This window comes from Phalacrocorax carbo, chromosome Z (genome assembly GCF_963921805.1).
Source record: "Phalacrocorax carbo chromosome Z, bPhaCar2.1, whole genome shotgun sequence".
In the NCBI taxonomy this organism is placed as follows: domain Eukaryota; kingdom Metazoa; phylum Chordata; class Aves; order Suliformes; family Phalacrocoracidae; genus Phalacrocorax; species Phalacrocorax carbo.
The window spans coordinates 52,595,268-52,616,684 of NC_087548.1; the positions used below are offsets into that span (position 1 = coordinate 52,595,268).

General features: G+C 40.9%; 1 protein-coding gene across 1 annotated transcript in view; it reads right to left on the reverse strand.

Annotated features, from left to right (window-relative positions):
* Positions 1-21,093, reverse strand: part of RAD23B (RAD23 homolog B, nucleotide excision repair protein) — a 34,558-nt gene extending 13,465 nt beyond the window's left edge. The window contains exons 1-5 of the mRNA XM_064439272.1: positions 20,916-21,093; positions 8,835-8,916; positions 6,049-6,128; positions 3,771-4,015; positions 202-257 (exon numbers count right to left, since the gene is read on the reverse strand). Of these exons, the coding sequence (XP_064295342.1) occupies positions 202-257; positions 3,771-4,015; positions 6,049-6,128; positions 8,835-8,916; positions 20,916-20,981 (529 nt within the window). The 5' untranslated portion in view covers positions 20,982-21,093. The remainder of the gene's footprint in view (positions 1-201; positions 258-3,770; positions 4,016-6,048; positions 6,129-8,834; positions 8,917-20,915) is intronic.
* Between the last annotated feature and the right edge of the window lie 324 nt (positions 21,094-21,417).

A 21,417-nucleotide genomic window follows, 5' to 3' on the forward strand; every position in this document is an offset into this window, starting at 1 on the left:
AAAATATATGAAGTGAAATATTCTCCAGTAAAGAAGTTCTTGATGCTGGTTCCAAGATACCAACGTCAGGTCTTAGAGAAGAGTACTTTGGTTATAACTTTAACAATGACAGATATAGAAGAGAACGTCAACATCTGCTAATCCGTCATTTGTTTCTGCTGCACCAAAATAACGTCTACATTAAAAAAACACTCCACTTACCAAGTGCACTTATAGCATCCTCAAAAAGATTTGATCGAGATGTATCACCTGTTGTACTGTAAGATGAAGACAAGTGCAATGGTAATTACAAAACTTTGGAAGACTTCCTGTTTTTCAAAAAAAGCAGCAGCAGCTGTAACTCTAATAGCCCCCTTTGTTTCTAAAAAAAAAACTAACAAGCTTTCTGAAGAGCTCTTTTGGTCTTATACTGACGACCAGATTTTACAAACTTACAATGGTACCATTTTTAACACAAAGCCAACCTTCCCCCCTACCCCCCAGTAGTTTGGCTCTTGCCCATCTGCTCAGGGATTAGCCATCTGCTTGCTTGAATGCTTTAAAGTGTGGGAGAACAAGGTGGGTTTTCAAAAGCACACAGTAGTCTCACTAACTGCCTTCCCATAGACACTGGTTTGACCCCAATGAGGACCCAAGGAGGTCAGTGGCAAGCACTTCTTAAAAACTCAGTATCCTACTTTCCCAGGACTATAAACTGCTAACACTTGCAATTACCCCATCTCAAGTTATCATATCAAAGCTGTTAAATTACAGGATTAAAGGCTCACCTCCATGAACCCCAAGGAACAGAGAGGCACACCACCAGGCAGAGGAACCCCAGTTAACTCAGACAGCACCACAGGCGCCCCCTTCCTGGCTCCTCCCAAAGTTGCAACTTAAAGCATCAGCCCCTTGGTCTTGGGTTGACACCCCAGATGCGTCAATGGGAGAGGCTCTCCAGGTTTCTTTACAGATCAAGGGCATTACTGCCTACAGGGTGATACAACTCACCACCCGGTGCCAGGAGAAAGCGTTTGGGGATTGTGCAAGACTTGTGATGGGACATCTAGGGGAAGAACCAAAGGCAGGGGAAGGGAAGCATCAAGGCAACCTGCAGATGAGAAGCATGGCTAAAAAGAACAAAAAGGGCAGAAAAAGGGCCGGCCCCATGTAAACAGCACTTGTCTGGCCATGCCGTGCACCTGATCACCAGTTGATCCTGCCTTCTAATTAAATTCCATTTCTAACTATTTTTCATGCTGGGGGTGTCTCTATTCTACATGCATGTGTGTTTATGGAAGTCTAAGTGCCCACAACTGGACACAGAACCATGAGTTACAGGGATCTGCACACCTGTGGAGCCAGCAACTGCACAGACCAGACACTGTGGAAGTCTCAGTGCCAGCAACGGGAGAAAGGCCGCAGAGGTCCATGTGCCTGGGATATCAGCAACTAGACTACAGCACATGCATGTTCTGTGTGGATACATATGCTGGCATGTGTGTAATCACCAGCAAGCACCAAGCCTGACTACAGTGAGTGGAGGAAGATGCTTGTGAGCCATGTATTGAATGGCTGTAAGTCAGAATCAGCTGCTGGCAAATCCAGAGGGTCTGAAAGAGGAGCTGCTGAAAGACTAACACCTGGGGGTCAGCTATAGGTAAGGTCGCAGGCCTCAACCAGCCAAGTGGGAGAGACCTGCGCATGTGTCCATGAATGGTGCAACTGGGAGACCAGGCAATTTAGGGACTAGCTTCCAGGTTCAGTACACGTCTACAGCTAGTTCCTGGATGGATACTTGGCGTGAGCACGCACACATATGTGTGCAAAGAGTCTGATTATCAGCAACTGGAGCAGGGTTGCAGGACTTAGGCAGTGTTGTGCCCAGGCACCAAAAACTTGGGAGACTGGGAGATCTAGGGGCCAGCTATCAGAATAGACTGTCTAAGGCCAGCTACTGGAAAAATTTGTATTGTTGATTTGTATGTTCATATATATGTATTTTGCACTAGTGGGCTTTGCCCTGAGTAGCCAGAGGGGAACAGGATGCAACTGCTGATGTTGTATGGTTGCTAGAGTGCTGGCTTTTTCCTGCCTATGTTGACCTGTGTTTTTATATATATAGGTATATACATAGTGTGTGTATGTACTGGGAATACATGTTCAATCTTGATACTTGATAGACCTGGGGACATGGAGCTGCAGCAGCCTCGCATCTAACAGGCTACTAGAGTCAGCAACTCCTATCAGCAAGTAAAGATCATCAGATTAATCTGAATCAGTTTTCAGAAGATGCCACTAAAAATTTAACAAGGCATTTACAGAGATGCAATTTTTTTATGTATTAAAAGCAAACAAAAAAATTTGTTCCAACAAGAATGCTTCACTAGTATCTATCACTATCACTAAGATTTACAACTAAAAGATCAAAGGCGAAACAGGACACCAGCTTGCCTGGCCATGGCTCAATAAATCTTCACCAGCCTTATTCAACTTCTAAGTAAATCAGTAACAAGCAGTACTCACTGAAATCAAGGCAGGTGGTAACTACAATGTGTTTGCTAAATTATTTTCTTGCTTCCTGTTAAGTATGTAAACTGAAGCTCCCTTACTGTGGTTTTACAACAGTAATCTGTCCATGGAAAACCTGGAAAGCACTGTTTCAGTATTAAAGACTTAATCTAATCTTTTAACCTACTGGACAAATTGAGCAGCAAAAAACCCCACCTACTAACATTAAAAAAATTCTATGTTATCTGACTGATAAATGAAGCTTCATATATATTCCATTTTTAAAATATGTCAATTTCTCAGAATTGAAAAATTAAATCATCAATTAGGGTATTAGTGCAACCAATCTGATGATATTTTCAATATATTAGGCAATTGTACATTTTGCTTTCTTATCATCAAATCAATATTTGACGGTGTTTAAGTACAACCACTTCAATAATTACTGTCTTGTGCACAAGTATTCCCATAAATAACACATAAATAATTGAAAACCAGTGTATGAAAAATGAAGACTTGATGTTATGCAGCACTTCAAGGGCCATTAAATTACAGTTAACATTTTTATTCCATGCAATACTTAATCAACTTAAAGTGAGCAAAAAAGGGCACAGTACACAACAGGGATGAGACCTCTACCTTCCATTCGATTTTCTGAAATATAGAGATTGAGGTTAAAAGCTATCTCAACTCCCACAACTATGTGCAGATGGGCCAAGAAGCATTCAGAACAAATAAGCTTGTAGTTTTAAAACATTACATGATTAAGAGCAATACTATATCCTATATTTTGGAAGAAAAAGCTCTTTCCAGAAATAAAGAGACTCTTACAGTATTAAAAACTTACGGTTCAAATCTAACCAACATGAATCAAAACACAATCAGAGGTCTATGAACAGGACAGGACACATCCCTCTGAAGCCTTTAAAAGCTTTGTGAACAGTAGATCCCCCGCAGGTGAAGATCCTCAGTCTGAAAAGAAGCTTGTGCCACAGTAACTCCAAAATGCCTAATGGAAGCACAAGTCCTGCATCATTTAACTCCACTCCACAGGTTTAGACCACACTTCCCACAGGAGAAGGTGTAAGTGGGGAGGAGCACTTCTTACTGTCAGTAATGTTATACTTGAGCCAGAGACTGAAGTTACAGTTAAGAAAGAAGAAAAGTTATGTAGAACAGAAAGTTATTGGACTAATGCTGTAATGGAAAATTCAACTTAAAATCAAAACTAGAAGCAATAGAAGTGGACAGGGAAGCCATTTTTGGAGGCTCTTTCATACCTGTCAGTTGATGGGCCAACAGCAGCTGGTGCCTCAGGTGGGGTTTCTACTGGCATCTCTTCTTCAGAAGCACCCACAGGTGCAGATTCAAAAGCAGCTGCATCTGATGCTGGCGGTGAAGGGTCAAGAGCTGTCACAGAAGCAGCAGCAGGGCCTGGTGTAGTGACTGGTGTGGGAGCTGCAGTTGTCGAGCTAATAGCAGTAGTAGCATTTGACTGCTGAGTCACTCCAGCTGCTGCTTTGGGCTATAGGAGGACAACAGAATTCAGACCAAACACAAAGCTCCTAAACCCATGCCTTCTATAGTCAACACATTCATTAAGTTCTGTTAAGATCATTTGCCTCAACATCAGGCATAACATTAAGACACTGGAAGACATCAAATCTATAACACCTTTTAGTACTTATTTAGACACTTAAGCAGTCAGACTATTTGAGTATGAAGTGGAACGCAAGGATAAGTTCTAAATATTTATAGACTGTAATACTCTAAAGATGAAAACCTTGTGTTTTACAGAAGTACATTATTCAGAAGAAACTAAAACATTTGTCAAAAGACATCTGACAAGCAAAAGGTTTTCCCACCACTCAAATCTGGAAAAAAATGATAAAGACAAAAATCACATTTCATTGTGAATGCTATTTGCTGGAAAATTAGATGCTAAAAAATTTAAACTTAACTTGCAACAAGTTTTGCTTATGAACTCTTTACATTCAAAGCACTACATAAATAACATTTCACTTGACCTCTGTAGTGAGCACCAAAAATGCAGCAGAATCAAGGACTACCAAATCTACAGCAACAAACTTAGAGTGGGTAACACTTGCCTATAGTTGTGATTTAATCTTCACATCTCTAATGGAAACATGATTTTTGCTTGGATGTAGTATTAATTCCATTATAAGAAATTACACTTTTCTGAATGCATGAAACTTCCAGCTAAGGTACAGAATTACACTTCTGAAAGCTGTATCTCTGTAGTCCCTCACCTACAAATATCCTTAAGGATTGACAATGCTGACCTCCATCTCTACCTTACCAAGAGAAACAGATGAAATTTAACACAACACAACTACTTATTCAAGGTGAATCACTTTCAGACAACGTTTGCTTAAACTAGGAAAAATGTACTTCCTCTTTTTGTCGGAAAGGAAAGGCTGAGAATGAATAGCTTTCAACGTGGTCGGCACAAGAAAACATTTTAGGAAGCATCCAAAGGAAAACACTGAAACACATCTGAACGTCAGATAAAGTCAGCAGTTGTGCTTAAGTGACAGGGCATGTCTTATCCAGAAAAGAATCAACAAAAGGGAAACTGAGCTTAAACACTTTGCAAAAAGACTGCAACACTGAAGAAATGCCCAACTCGGAAACACAGATCCTTTATTATAATAAGGTATTGCATTTAGCAGTTCTTCATTGAGGTCTGTGTTTCTTCTGCTATAAACAGAATGAAAGCTGTACTCTGAAATCCCATCTGCACCTGTTTTCTTGTACTGATAAATGCCTTTCTCCAGGCAAACCACAGACTAGAACACCATTTGTTCAGGAAGACAGCCGTCACAGTTACGTTCAGAGAATCTAATGAGCCAATACCGGTTCGAAGTGAAGGGCAACTGAATAAAGGTTTTCTTTGTCAGGAGGACCTCTAACTCCAAAGTTAAGTTCACACCTCAAGACAGAGATGTAGCCAGTTTTATTGAGAACCCAGGGCCTGGAATGCCTAGAAAATCAGTAGCTTGACTCCTGGAAGCAGTCTGGTAAGTGGTTATAAGGAGAGACACTTCAAATACCTGTCAGAGTGTCTTTAAACTTGCCATTGCAGACATTCAGAACTCACAGGTTTGTTGATTGGCATATGTATCCTTTCTCTACTGATTTAAGCTGTTGAGCTTGGCAAAAGAAACAGCCATGAAACATGGCAAAACTGGAGGAGTCTGTACAGAGGATTTAGTAACAAACTATATAGGTTCCCTTTCTCCTTTTAGTATCATTGGAAAAGTGACACAGAGACAAGAAAGAAGAGTAAAATCAGCCACTGGCAATTTTTTTTCTTTGATGTAAGCATTCGGCACAGAACAGCAAGAAAAATCAGTGTAGGCAAACTAGGAGCGTGAAGCAGTATTTCATACCTATTTGCGCAATCATTTTTACTCTTGACCAAAACTTTCACATGATCAAATTCCACTAGTTTTAAGGAAAGGCATATAAAATCACTTGTCACAATGAAAAAACGAAATGAATGCAATTTCCTTTTCAAAAATAATGACTACTCACTTTTGTAACCATAACCACCACGAAGTTCTTCTCATCTATTTTGTATTCTTTAAGAGCAGTATCATCATTAAGGATTTTACCTGGCAAATGAAACAAATTAAGAAGTCATGTAACAGACCTTTAGATTATTTGGGGATTCCCTCATATAAACACAGTTCAAAAAACCCCATACAACCACATTTTATGTAGATTTATAAACACTAAAACCTCTACAAAAAGTGTTTTGGTTATGAACCTTTGGCAGCAGACCTACAAGTAACTTTCCTCCTATGATGTCCACAGTACTAGTTAGCTTGAAGGCCGTGGCCTTAAGTGTTGAAGGTGCTTCAAATATTTTAAAACAGAAGCATTAAGAAAGATTTATTGGACCTATAACACAGATACAAGTAATATGGAGGAAAGGCTTTGGCATACAATAAGCTTAACTGAATAACTTATGCCTGCTTACACTCTAAACACAGTAAGAAAACTCCTACCTGCTTATCTTCTCTTCTGTTGCCCTTCAGATGTACTAAATTATCTACAGTTCCCTGACACAGACTATCTGCATTAGATAATTTTGCAATTTTTTAACTGTAACAACTTGCTCTTAAAAGAAGGCTAAAGCATTCGAAAAAGCTAGAACTATTCCATATCCTGCTACTTGACAGAAGCATTAAAAAAAAATGATCAGACAAAACCAGAAACCTTTGTTATACTACCACGTTTCATGTCTCATAAGCAGCAATAGTACTGTGGCAAAGTAGATTTGCCTTACCGTCCACAAAAACTCAGAAACACATTAAACTACAGGTTTTAGTTGTTTTGGTTTTTTTTTTTTAGGATAAGCTGATTTAGAGGCAGTACCACAAAAAAAGGAAAATTAAGTCTGTATTTCTGTGAGTTTTATAGCAGCTGCTTCTACTACAAAATTTTCAGGAAATATTTTTTTATTTTAACTGATTCATTTTCTGAAGATGTGTCAACAACCGCTTCCCTATTTCAAGAGAAAAATACACATTTTCATAACCATTCTCAGTGCTAGTGGAACACACTGCTTCACTGTAATTAGCAGGACACATCCTTACCCTGATGATTGCAAGGAAATCAATTATGACACTTGGAACACAAACAAGGTGGCTCCGTCCTACTCTCTACTAGTTCCACCACTCTTGCAGGTCAAATACTCGAGAACATATTACACACACTGTAGTAGTGGTAATACCTGTAGCAGATGGTGCAGCATCTGACTCAGAACCTACACAGGTTTACTTACAATTTTCTGGTTTATCGGCACTTTGGGGAAGGAGCTTGCACAACGTATATATGCAGACATCATATTTTCTTAGGGTACACCACACTCAGGGTTTCTAATACAGGTGACAACACAACAGATCTACCTCACCACTGATTAGCATAACCTTTTTAAAAAAAACAAATTGCAAGCTTTTTTAATAACAGATGGTATACTTTTCATCAGTTTCAGCTGGAATATCACTTTGCTTTACCAAACTATGAAAATTCTAAAGCTCATTTTAATCAAAGTAAAAATGTCATCAATACACCCTTCTTGTATCTCTTGTCCAAGACAAAAATACAACCTATCTTTGGATGGTCTTCTATTCTAAATCTTATTTCACACATTTCCTACTGCTTGTAAGGATTATACAATGCTGCAGATAAATTCTGGCTTCTGAAAATACTCAAGTCACAACATATACTCTTATGGAACCCTTGATTTCTTTTAATCACAGAATCATAATATGAAGCGTACATGCAATTATATATATTGCATAAGGCCTTCTGCCTTGTTCATATTTCCTCATGATACATGTGACTTTTAGCTTCATGCTCTTGATGTGCATTCCCTTCACTGAAGTACCAGGGACATAAAATTTGCTAAGAGACATAGTCCTGAGGAGTCCATACAAACACAGAAAGACTCCTGACTTCTCTTCCATTAGCATCTTTCTATTGGGATCAGTGGTTTTAGGTTATTAACTTATTAGAAGTGGAAAACCAATACTGTTTACAAAGCAGTACACTGAAGAAGTAAAAAGACCAAAGTTTATTTCAAGCATGGTTTGAGAAGAAAAAGCACTAGAGGGAGTACTGGAATAGAACTTTTTAAGTTCTGACATGAAGCAGGAACAAAACACTAGATCTGTGTATTAGTGCCAGAATAGATCAGACAGGTAGAAAACGGTTTTAAGAAAATTGCCAAAAAATTTTTTGAACTATATTTGTTCAAATAAAGTAACTCATGTCTTTATTAGCCTGTTTTTTGCTAGCATGTAACACATTTCTAATGATAGAGCTTAAAAGTATTGAAAGTACTTTTGTACAGCAAGGATTTGGTGATGGGTTTCTTCTGTTAATACAAAAGATATAATCTAATTTTTAATTCTCTGAGGTATACAAGGAACACTTCAGCTATACACAGCATAAACTAAACAAAAGATGAGAAACAACCCAGATGAGATATGATCTGCTTAAACACTGATTTCATGCAAAAAATGCTATTTCTGCTTCATCCCACCCAGGACTAAAGCTGTTAGCATATCATGCTATCAGAGCAAAGATAAAACCAGGCACATGTCTTAAAACCTGAAAAATTCTAGTTCAAAATTAAGAGTTCCCTTTGACAATGTGGTTTGTTGTTGGTTTGGTTTTGTGTTTGGTTTTTTTTAACCTGTTCGCACCTCAGTACTTATGATCTTCAGGAGACTTAACTTTCACACCAAAGTCAAAGAAGAACATAAAAAATAAGGTAGATTTGGATACAGTATCTTCAGAATATGCATTACCTGCATAAATTAGTTTTTGGCCAGCTACTGGAAATGCATCTTTCCCCCGTTCAGATTCAATCTTCTCTTTCAGTGCCTTCACCTAAAACACAGAAACAGTCTTAATGAAAAAATTTTCATAATACAAACCTAAATAAGTACACTTTGTTCTAAGTTTTATATACTAAAAGTAGTTTTCAGTCATATCTTGATTATGACAAGTACATCAGTCTTCCAAACATGTCCCTGTAACCACTTGCAGAGCAACATGTTCCCTTCCCAAAAAAACTCTCATGCTTAATCAAATTCAGTATCTGTCCATAAGATTTTACGAGTTTACAACAGAGTGAAAATTTGAGAAATTTGGGCAAAAAATGCTTTTATCTACTGTCCTATTTCCCCTCCCTGACCCTTCTCTGAATGCAGGAGGTATACATGCTATCCACAGCTGATGGATTTCTTCATCATAATGAGTCTTCAGGGAATGCCTGTGCAGGGTTTTTTTGGTTTTTCTTTTTTTTTTTGGTAAGGTCACCATGACATGAGATTTAACCCACTGGAATGACTTGAAGCCTTGATATGCAAAGACTTGTGCGAACTGTCCAGTTGTTAATTTTACAGGAGTAATTTTCAGTTCTTTCCCCTCCTGTCATTTTTTGACCTTTGTGTAGCAATTTTAAGCCTACACGTGAAAGCATTTTGCCCGATTTACTTGCTTACACAGACCACTGACATATAGTCCATACTTTCAGAGCACCACATACAACAGCTCAAATGACACTGAGTTGTCATGCATCAGAATGCCTGTAGTCTCCAGAAATACTGTGTAACACCATCCTGAAATAAAGGATGATCCCGTAGAAGTATTTCTGTACTGATACATTTGAAATCGTGTTTTAGGGCAAACTGCCTGTATACAAACATTCATTCTTCTTGTTTCCTGACAGATGCTCCCAATATATGTAAAACAAGAACAACCAATATGTTATGAACTTATTACAACAAACTAATCCCACCTTCTGAAGCTTTTTCCTGAATATACATAAGCTTGTTTCATTTCAACTAAGATGCATACACCTAGCTATTTAACCAGCTAAGCACATGAAAATCTTGTCATTAACAGCTGCGCAAACTGACACGCCACACTGTTTGCCCTGGTCGCTAGCACTCCCCAGGCTGCTTTATAAGTGTGGGGTGGCTGCTGTTGTTCTGGTAATGCCCAAGCCTCAGCAGAATCTCCCAGCTTCTGGAGACTCTCTCTGCTGCTCTGGCACTCCCCTGCCTCATGAACACCCCCCGTGCACCATGATCTGCTGCTCCACTACAGTCACAGCTGGCTCCAGAGCAGCTCCCCTCAGCTTCAAGTTTATACTGTAGTTCCAGCACATCTGGTACTGCTGCACTGCAGGGTGGTGCTACCTCATATTCAGACCTCAAAAGTATACAGTTAATCTCTGCTCCCCACTGGGTTTTCACACAAGTTAGACACGTTGGGTTTTTTAAATGGTGAATGAATTAACGCAACCACCCCTCGACTTCCCTGTTCTTTGATATGACCATGTATGGGACAAAGCGGATCTCTGTTGGTCCAGTATTGTAACCAGTGCTCCATTTGAGTTGCAGCCAGCACTAATTAAAGTGATACCTGTAGTTCTACTACCAATGCTTCTTCTGAGAAGTCAGTCAGTTGAAGTATCTCCACAGTAGCAATGCTAAATACTCAGCGTCCTCATGGATCCTTAAAATATCTGTTCCTCAAAAAAGACAGTGCCCAAGGTGCAAAGGTAAGTCCTGTTACAACATCATGAGGTTTACACTTTAGGGTGAGGCTGAATTCAACTTCTACACACAGCTTCTGCTGACCTATATAGAGTAGGAGTTAATGTTAACCTACCTATGAGTTACTGTTATCCTATATACACTATTAATACAAAAGCTCCAGTAGGAGTACTGCACATACTGCCTGCTAGGCTCCTACCCTGAGCATGAACCCTCAGGTTCTGCAAGATTACACCCTGGAAAACTAACTCAGCAGCCACAGGCAGTCTCAACCTCACGGATGTTCAAGAGGCTGCAATTCATCTTCAGAATCCCCTTCCACAGTCCAAAATCTCCCTTTGGATCCTACTCCTGACTCCAGCTGCACAGCCTTAGTCCCAGGCATGCCTAGAGGTCCTCCACAGCCAGGTGTCACGAACCACAGTGATACTGAACACAGGAACAAACTACACATTTGCTCCTCAAAGAACAGACAATCTTTGGCTAAAGCCTGCCAATACAGCGGCCATGACTAGCTTCTTAAAGGAACTCCAAAAAACTGGAGATGTTGAAGAGAAAAGGCCGTTACAGTTTTCAGTACTGGTCGTCTTTATTCTCTGTACTTGCCATACACGTCAATCAGTTTAAGAACAGATCATATACTGTTGAGTATAATAGATATTATATTTTATGTTTTATATATAATAATATATTACATATATAGATGCATACATTATATCTGTAGAACCCATATAAATAATAAATCTCTGGGAACTGAAGTAATTTGTTATCCAGCTGACAGTTTACAAAAATCTAAAACAAATTTAAGCTTAACACAGCTCAGCTAATTTACAGTATTTTGCTAACTATATCCACAGACACAGCACCATTTGCAAAGGCAAAGATTGTTAAGATAGGCCTCTCATTTAAATAGACGTTCACCCTACTGTGAACTTTTGCCAAAGATCTCTAATGTGTTATGGTGATTGACAGTAACTTAACACATCACAAGCTCCAAAATATTAATTAAAAATTCTGTGAAGTTCATGTTATTCCTACAAAACTAAAAAAAAAAACAGAAAATAGTCAAGTAACTTCCAGAAAATATATTTCAGAACATTTTTAACCTGTTCTGTATAAAACATAGTTTACAGAAGGGAATCTGTCACCTCAAATGACTTCACTTAAGCAATCAGACTTACTCAAAGCAGCAAACAAAAAGGACTTCTACTTAAGCCCACTCTTAACTACTATAGCTTGAATCTTCAAGAGAAGACAGTCAGCTGCAGACTGCTGCATCCTCCTACTAGAGGCAGAAGTTCAAGAAACACTCAGGCTAAAATAAGTTTTTATAAACAACGACTGCCTGTTCTTTTGGCTTGCATCACTACCTAGCTTAAGAGGCCAGAAACTTCATTTGCAGAGGACACAATACTAATTCTCAGAACAAAAAGGGAATAGATAACATCAGATACATCCAATTTAACAGCAACATGCTAGTGGCGTAAAATTTCCTCTTGTAGTTCTGACTGGAGTGACTGAAGATTTAGCAACCCCTAACAAGACGACACTCGCACCCTTAATTCTGCCCACAGAAAAGAATAGGTAAGAGCACTCCCTAAACAACCTGTGTGTCATCAGACACCGTAGTCTTAATCATCTTCATTTACATTTAAACTGTAAACACTCCTTTTTCAAGGAAAAAAGCAGATCTCTCACTGCTCTTCAGAAAGCCAGATGCACCTTCTAGCTAGTGGTACAGTGAGCAAGATTCTAAACTTGGCCTCTAGCGAATTAGGTTGCTGACAATTTAGACTTCAGCATCACCATCAGTTAGGGCTTATTAAGTGAAAATTGATTTCAGGAAAGTACACCCAGCGCACTGATCTGTCCAACTTATAAAGCAGGTTTAAGATAGAGTCAACCTTTGCATCCATAACTTTGACTTATTTTTCTCAAGAATACAGATCCATAAACCAAACCTCAAGGCTACCTAGCTTTACTCCACCTGATCAGAGTCCAAAATATATTTCAGTCCTCAGAGAATCCCATTTCTGTTTTGCCCTACTAAATTTCACAGCAGAATAAACAGAACCCATACTTCAAGACAACACCTTTAATGAGCATCAGTTAATCTGCAAACACCCTAAAGATTCAGAAACAGCACACTGACACACTACAGAGGGCAACTTACAAGATGATTTTATTCTGCCCTCTTTGAATTTAGATGCAAAACTCTCCCTACTATTCAAAGACTGTACTGAACACAATGTCCTCAAGAATAGATGCCATGCAATCTGTTCAATTAAGAGTCAGAGCTGATTGATCCTAACTGAGGTCTTCCAAGGAACTACCAGTCCCTCTAACTGCATCCCAGCTGGGCATTCTAAAAATAGGTTACATGAAACTGCTAGTGCTAAGTTGCCCAGTTGCTCCCTACAGCTACTTTAGCCAGCTAAGCAAGAGGGGCACGCTGGGTTCCACCTAGGCAAATACATAGCTCAGTACACTGAGCAAGCTCCCTCCTTTCCCTCTCACACAGCAATTTCCATTTCTCCTACCTCGTACACTATGCTAAAACAGAAGAGGGAAAAAAAAAAAATCAGTTGATTCAAAGGCTCATTTCGTAATTCCTAATAAAAAACTGAACAGTATACTTCCATCAATGTTAATCTATAATCACACAGCCTGTACAACACAGGCAAGATAAAACTTCTTAACTTCTTCAGATCTATAGCAAAACTGAAAATAAAACTAAAAAGGACCCCTTCCAACATCAAGCCACATACCCACCTTCCACACCACAATCTTCATCAGGAATCTGATCCACCTTCACCTAAACACATGCAAGATCGTTTGCTACTTCTACCACGAGGCTGCTACAAAGTTTATTCTGACATTGGAAGCCTTTTCCTAATTTCCAGCCCAAATTATTACTTCACAGACTATTAATACTTACTAGTTTTTATGATGATGTTATAATTCACACATGAATAGCCTTTCCACCTACCATGGTGCTTACCCCTGTCAAATATTTATACAGCATTATCAAATCTTTCTCCCAGCTTGTGAGCTAAGCTAGCCAGGACCCTTCAGTTAGCTTTCATGTGAGAGTCTCAGTCTTCCATACCCTCCCAGCACCTCTTTCCTCCACCTGCTCTGGTGGAACTTCATTCCTCTCGGGAACACGTGGCTGGCACACACATAGTAGAGCGGTGTCACTACTTCTACTGGAAGTTCCAGGATCTATGAGCTTCGAGGCTTCATCTTGCAGTGAATCCAAATCATTAATCTATGCTGCTCCTTTGACACCTGTTTCCAAAAGACTGAACCCCAATCAGGCAGCCAAGTACACACATTAAACTCTGTGTTCTTCAATTCCGTCACATTTCTGTTGACTTGTGCTCAATATCATCAAGTCCTTATCAAATTAGTAGAAGGGCTATGAACAGATGGATCCTAAGGCTAACTCCAAAAGGACTTCACTACCAACCTACCTACAGTTGAACTGTTTCTCTTTTTGAGAAGAAACTGCAAGCAGAAGGGTTTTTAAAATCTATTTTCTGATTCTCCACCAATCACTGTCTTTACTGTAATAGACTAACAGGTTTCTCCTGGACTTTGGGAAAAGTCATCATTTGGACAAGCACAAAAGTTTTCAGTCCAAAGGGCTTTGCTCTCCTCCTCCTCCTCCCTGAGGGAAGACATGCTTGTCTAAATGCTTCTGTTTAGAATATAGGCTTAATATTCCCAAGTTTTCCCTCCTACTGCCCTTGAAAACATACTTACCACACCTTATACTGCCACATAGACACTGCACAAAGTCAGGTTAGGGTGATGCAGCGGTATCAGACAATAAACCAGCTAATGAAGCAACAAACTGACCAGTGCAACAGGTTTTGCTACCTTTAATCAAACTCCACGATCAGCAACAGGTTAATGGCATATATTTTGCCTACTACTGAAATGTCCAGAGGATAAAAAGCTACTTAGCTCACAACCTTATAGTAGCTTTACTATATTTTCTATGAGAAGAACATATTTGGTTCTAGATACTTCCTTCTACAGACAATAAAAGTGGATTTTGCTGGCACAAACCTACATTTACAGTCATCTCTGACATTGTCTTCCTAAACAGGACACTCTCATTGAGCCAGGAGACCACCTTGGCAGTTGGTTGCATGAACAGATTACTGCCCTACTTCTGGTCCCAAAGGCATAACAGATACAGTAACTGAGAAGAACCATAGGAGGGAAAGAGTCATGTGAATCCAGTCAGGTTTATGAGGTTAGTGAGTGACTAGAAAAAAAACCCATTTGTACTCATCTAAAGGCAGTATTTAAAATTTTTCCTCACAGCCTCACAGGCTGTGTTAAGCATTCATAAACTTTTATATTTACTATTTGCATTTACTGTGCTGAAGTTTGTATACAAATACACAAGCAGCATGGTCTGGAAGATAAATAGCCTGGAATTGGCAAGGTACAAATACAAATTTAGCTCTGACATTTACTTCCTGAGCAATTACCTCTGCCTTTCTAATTTCCTTCTATCTACACCTAGGTGAAGTTTATCAGTCTAGCAGCTGCTCTTATACACTGCCCAGAGATCAACAAAATTAATTTCTGAGCTCAAAATTGGCCTCTGCACACTTCTACCCTGCATTTCAAAATTGATTAAGCCCTGTTTAGAGGAGGAGACACTAGGGCCAGTTTTCCAATGCTAAACAGTGACAAAAAGAGGTACATACATGCAGGTTTGTACTGACACATGAACACATACACTTCAATGTAAAGCAGAGGTCTAAGCAACAGAAAAAAAAGCAGCTATCTGCACCTTTCGAAAAAAGCAGAAAAGATGCAGCCATTGACAGCTCTGAGTGCTCCCTATGAACTCACAAGACTTATTTTAAGGAGAAAGCTTACATTCTTTTATGGTCATAGAGCCAATGCACTGGAAAAATGACTAACACGTAGAAACATATTCTAATAGGAATAAAATTAGTTGTATTCATAATTTATGCTATCTTAACCTTTCCTTTATTAAGTTTTAAAGAATGTCTCAACCTCCCCACAGTTCTTCGTAAATTTTATTAGAACACTCACTAGAACTTAAGGAAAATATTCCTGAATATGTGAAAGCCTAGCCTTCTTCAGCTAAGAATTAGAACGACTTCTCTTGCTTAAAAATTCTAAATCTAGCCAGGTAACAGGGAAAAAGACTAGCTCCCAAAGAAAAACACTAGTAAAAAGCCCAGTTTATAAAATGAACATGAATTATCAGAGAACATAATTTGAAAATGCTACAGTCTGCAAAGAAAGTATTAAAACAATGAGAAAAAGAAAATACTCCCTCATACTCTTATTCTGGTAATCTTAAAATCTACCATTTTTGCAGAGTCATCTATCAAACCTCAAGCAGCAAGTACAAGCCCTTAAAATTCACACCTCCTCTGACCATGCGAGTTCATAGACTCACCAGTAAAGACCTAGGAGATGCAAGAACAACGTAACAACAATCCTCTAGAAGAGGAGAAAGATACCTGCTGTAAAATTAAAAAAGAATTAGAGAAAAACACTAAGACTTGAGACAGAAAGACATCCTGAGTCTAGAAGTTTCTGAATTTTGAACAGGATCACGAGAGCGCTTTTCTTCTAACCACCAAGTTGATAAGCGCTCAGGGAAATATGAAAACAATCCTCTTATCTGCAACTGCTGCAGGATTAGCTACACAGGAACACATTGGGAAGGAGGTTGTCAGAATAAGTTCATACTTACTCATAGGTTACAAGCCTCCAAGTCAGATCTTACCACTTGACCCAGTAAGATTCTCTGGCTCTTGCAGAACTGCTTCTAAAGTTAATTTTTCTGAGAGATACAACAAAATACAAATTCAGCAAAACTAAAGTGACCAAAACTAAACCTATTACTTTTATATTTTCTTCTAACAAAAAAAGATATCACTTTTTAATGAGATATGTCTACTACTACTTAAAATTCATTCACTTTATATATAGAATTGTGTTAACCCTTATTCTTCACTAATATTTCTAGATCAGGAGGTCTTTTTCCAACAGAAGGCCACAGTTTACCAGGAGAGCTCTAAGAAACATGATTGAAACCTTTCACAAAAATCCATTATTTGTTTCCACACATCTTTCCTAGCCCCAGACAGAACAGGCATTGACACAAAGCATGCTTTAAAATTACCTAGGCTTTCAATACTCATCATTTTTATTAGATGCTTTATTATAGCTCTCAGTATACAGAATAGATACAAACAGATGTGACTAATAAAATTTTGTGGGTTCACAAATAGTATTCACCTTCTTATGAGTTCACAAATCATACTCTAACCACTCAGATAAGTCTGCACTAATTCCAAAATTTATCACTGCACTCTCTGAAGAGAATTAAAGCAGCTTGTCATTTTATCACAGACACCCGCCATGTACATATTAAAATGTACCTCCCTTATATGTACCACCTCATTGTTGTTACAAAGCCAAGATGTTTTTTATAACCCCTACAAATCTGAAAATACAAATTCTTTGCTATGACATTGTCATTTGAAAAATGACAGCAGTATCTCTTTTTCCCTGCAGTCTACCTGTTTTATCTGGATCACTTTTTTTCCTTTGGATCCTGCTTCATTTTTGCTGGAGCGCACTCCTCATGTGTATTTAATACAGCTTCGATTAGTATCTAGCCTAAATTTCTAAAACTTAAAAGCCAGGAGCTTCCAGCACCAAAGGGGCATAACACTAGCATCCAAAAATCCCATTCAGTGTTTAACAATAAAGCATAAACATATTAAGGACGCACTAGAACATACAGAAGTTCAAACTTCCACAACTAAGTGTCCTGTTTGACATGGTGTTAAAACAAGTGGGCATTTCCTGGGTGTTCAAACATCATGGCAGAACTGTGAGATCTGAAAGCCCATATTATGTGACAAGGGACTGGTCAGAAGACTACTGACGTCCTGAATATTCCTTGCACTTCTCTGCATTTGACTGTCTTTGTTTGGTTAACAACACAGGGAAGCTGAAAAAGAAACGGGACAGACTTACCTTCAACTGGCATTTCACTTTCAAAGAAAGTTACGAACATTTGTTGAGTGTTTTTTTTTAAAAGCCCATTTCATGTCTACAGAGTGGTAACAACAGAAGCGCTAGATTTAAAAGGCTACAATGCCATCACTGTCACCTCAGACAAGACATGTGGCTCCATAGGTCTGTGTGAGTTTCAGACAGGTCTTATTATTTGCTCCAAACACAAGGCTTACCATATTTGCTCTCTCACAGACAGTCAAACACAAGAAGCACCTTGTGTAGATAAACGCACCCCTTCCTTTACCCTGGTTAAGCCTGAATGCTCAGGTACTGAACTGCCCCGCTCAGAACATGAAAATGATTACAATGGGTAAATCCACCCCTCTGCAGAGCATGATGAGTACCACATTGATGCCCACGCATTCCAGACGTTTCTTCCCCCAAAACTTAACAAAAACAGCAATGCCTGAAAAAATTCTCCATTTGGTAATAAGCCTTCCCAAAGAATAGCGTCCAAAGCTAAATCTTTTCAACTTTTTTAGTCAGTCAAAATATTTCACATCTTCATCGAGCTCTTTCACGAACAAGAATACTCCATGCTTCAAGTCTCATTTTTATTCAGTCAAAATACTCAGTGGGCCAAAACTTCAACACTAAACCAAAGCTAAAGTCACATTACTAAAAGCTTGTTTTGAACTTTAAAATTCAACTGTCTGATTAAACAGGGAAAAAAAAAATCTATTGCTTGTGTAAAAGCTGTAACAAGCCTAATTAGTTATCATGAAGTGTGTTGCTTCAAATTATTTAAGTGTTCCTTACTATTACTGACAGCTTTCAGTTATGAGCATAAACTCTTGTCAGAATACTACCTTGCATTGTAACATCAAATCTCTTCACATTAGTTTTGTATTGAGAATGGGGGAGAAATTGCTAGAACCAGAAACCAATTTTAGAGAACAAGAATCCAATATTGAAGCAACAAGTTTCCTGGGCCTAACACAACTACATGATTTTTGGCCTTGTCACAGTATAGGGCACAGCTCCAAGTAAACAAGCCTACCCCTAGCAGAGAAACACACACATATAGTTCAAAGACTAAAAGTAATGTTTCCTGAACTCCGCAAAACACGCATGTTTCAAGATGCTAGAAAATTAATCTAAGAAACCAGTGTACTTAGCTAAAATTAGTAGTTTTCAAAAATCAGACTGAGAATTTTCAAACACTTGCTTAACAGACTACATTTCAAAGCGTGTTCCAATTTTAACAGATTTGGTATCTAAACAACAGCTCAAAAGTGTTCTTCTCTTTATTAAGTTCTGTGATTTACAACACTTTAAACAAGTATTTATTTGTAATTCTCTAAAAAGTAGACCAAGGAAACTTAAATACAGTTTTTACCTCCACAGCTAGTAAGATGAAGACTGTACCCCGCTCACTTTAAGAGAAAGTTCTCCTCAAATCCTGCCCACGCTTCCCTTATCTTACCACCTGTTCCTAATCAAAACCCAAAATATTATGCCCATGAGAAGCATTCTTCTTTCAGATACTGAGCTACTGTAGCAACTACATTTATAAACAGGGAGAGCAGTCTAATTTCCCATAATCCAACTTGTGGCTAGTACATTTTGCTGTCTCATAAGCTGGTGAGGGTTTTGACTGGCAACACTTCTCCAGTCCTCGCCTTGATTTTACTTCCCAGTACTGTACTGAATACAGAGAACTTGAGAAAAGATGACAAGAGAGCCTTTCTCAGTAATAAGACTAATGCTTTAAATCCTTGAAGGTTTCTAACACATGCTTCAGCTAGACATTTGCCATCTCCCTCTACCACACTGTTCCACCAAACGAACTCTCAGTCTAACTTCAACTGTCGTGCCTTATTTTCCTTAAGATAGAAGCAGAAGACGGTAAGCCATCAGACCCTATAAAAGCAGATGCTATGTTCCACTGTTTCCAGAGTTTCTCTGCCCAGATGTAATGCGAAAGGCTGCTGAAAACACACCTTCAGACGCTAAATTCCCCAAATCCTTCAGAAGAGGGCCACAGGGATGTCTGGACTCGGCTATCAGAGGCAACCATCTGTGCTCAGGCAAGTGACAAGGCAACTTCCAACCCTGCAAACTCACTTAAGGCCCTTCCTCTCATCTCAGAACACTGCATTCCCCCGATGATTTTTCAGCAGACTCCCCTGTGCCAATAGAAAACATTCACCTGCAACCAAACTGCGTCCTCTCCCTCCTCCCAGTCATATAAAGACAGAGATACAGAGTCACTGCAACCGGCCAATAGGGGAGAAAAGCTCTACTACAAACATCACCACACACCCAAGTGCTTGCTCTGCAGGAGGCACCTGTGAGGTTCTGCACCTCACATATGCTCCCTCAACTCATAAGCGCAGATTAATCACTGCAGCTCACACTGTAGGCAAAACAATAAAGCCTCCCCACAAGCGCTCACCTTCATCACAGTACACATCTGCCAAAGAGTGTCAGAGCAACTACTCACGAGCTCCTCTCCAGTACACGCTCCTGCAGAGAGGAGCCCTACAACTCTCCCGACACTTCCTTTCTAGGCGGGAATCTGTAGGGAGCAAGCACCACGTTTTCCTGCTGCTGCGCTACCCCCCCCAAGAGGCCACGACGGGCTCCCAACACTCCCTGTGCCAAACAACAGAGATTACTACTTTGCCCCATCACCCACCAATCCGGGGGTGTGGGCACGTATATTCCTGAAAGGAAAAAGTTTCGCTTCCTACAGCCCTCTTGCTCCTCTTCTCCAGAGCGCGACGTGAACTCTTCTCCCATTTTCTGGGCATTCTTCCCCAAAACGACGAGGAAAGACCACCCGCTGGGGGAGGGGGGTGCACTGGCCACACCAGCTCCCTCCCCCCAGCAATGAGCAGCCTCTCTCACCCAGCGGGAGACCCCAAGGAAAAAGGGTCACCCCACGACCGCTCGCGCCCCCCGAAGGGGGCCGGGCCGCCCCCCTCCCGCCCGCGCTGGAGCTCTTGTACACGCGCAGCCCCAGACTCCTCCCGGGCGGTCACCACATCGCCCCACGCACAACCCCAGCCCCACAGAGGCCTCCTCTCCACCCCCAGCCGAGGGGCCCGTCCTCACCCTCTCCCACCTCGCCCCCCCCGCCAAGGGGTTGGGGATATTCCCCTCCCAGCCCCAGCTCTCCCCAGGGCCGCGGCTGGGCCGCGCTCTCTCCTCCGGCCACGGGGAGCGCGGCCGGAGCCCAAGCGGGGAGGGAGCGCGGCCCTCCCGCCCCACACCAGCCCGCACCGTCGCCTCCGGGTCAATGTCGATCCGGAAGGTCTGCTGTTGCAGAGTTTTCAGTGTGATCTGCATAGTGGCGGCAGATAGAGTCAGCTCGTCACGACCTCCTTCCCGCGCCAGCGTCCCTACAGCGCAGCGGGACGGTCTGGAAAGAAGAGCGGGAGGAAAAGGAGGAGGCGGAGACGGGGGCGGAGCAACGGCTCGCCCTGCGCCGCGCGGCCCCGTCCCGCCTGTCACACGCACCGCCCGGCGCAGGCGCAGTGGAGGCGGCGCTCAGGCTCCGCGCCCTGGGCGGCGGCGGCGGCGGCGGCGGCGGCGGCGGGCGGGGGGGCGGGGACTGCAGGGGGCGCGCACCGCCGGTGGGCGGGGCGTGCACTGTGCGCATGCTGGCGGGAGGAAAGGCGCTAGCGGGGTGGTGCCCGTAATGCGCAGGCGCGGTGTGGCGGGCTCACTGCGCAGGCGCGGCGGCCGGGGCGCGGCGGCGGAGGTGATATTCGCGTGTGTGCGG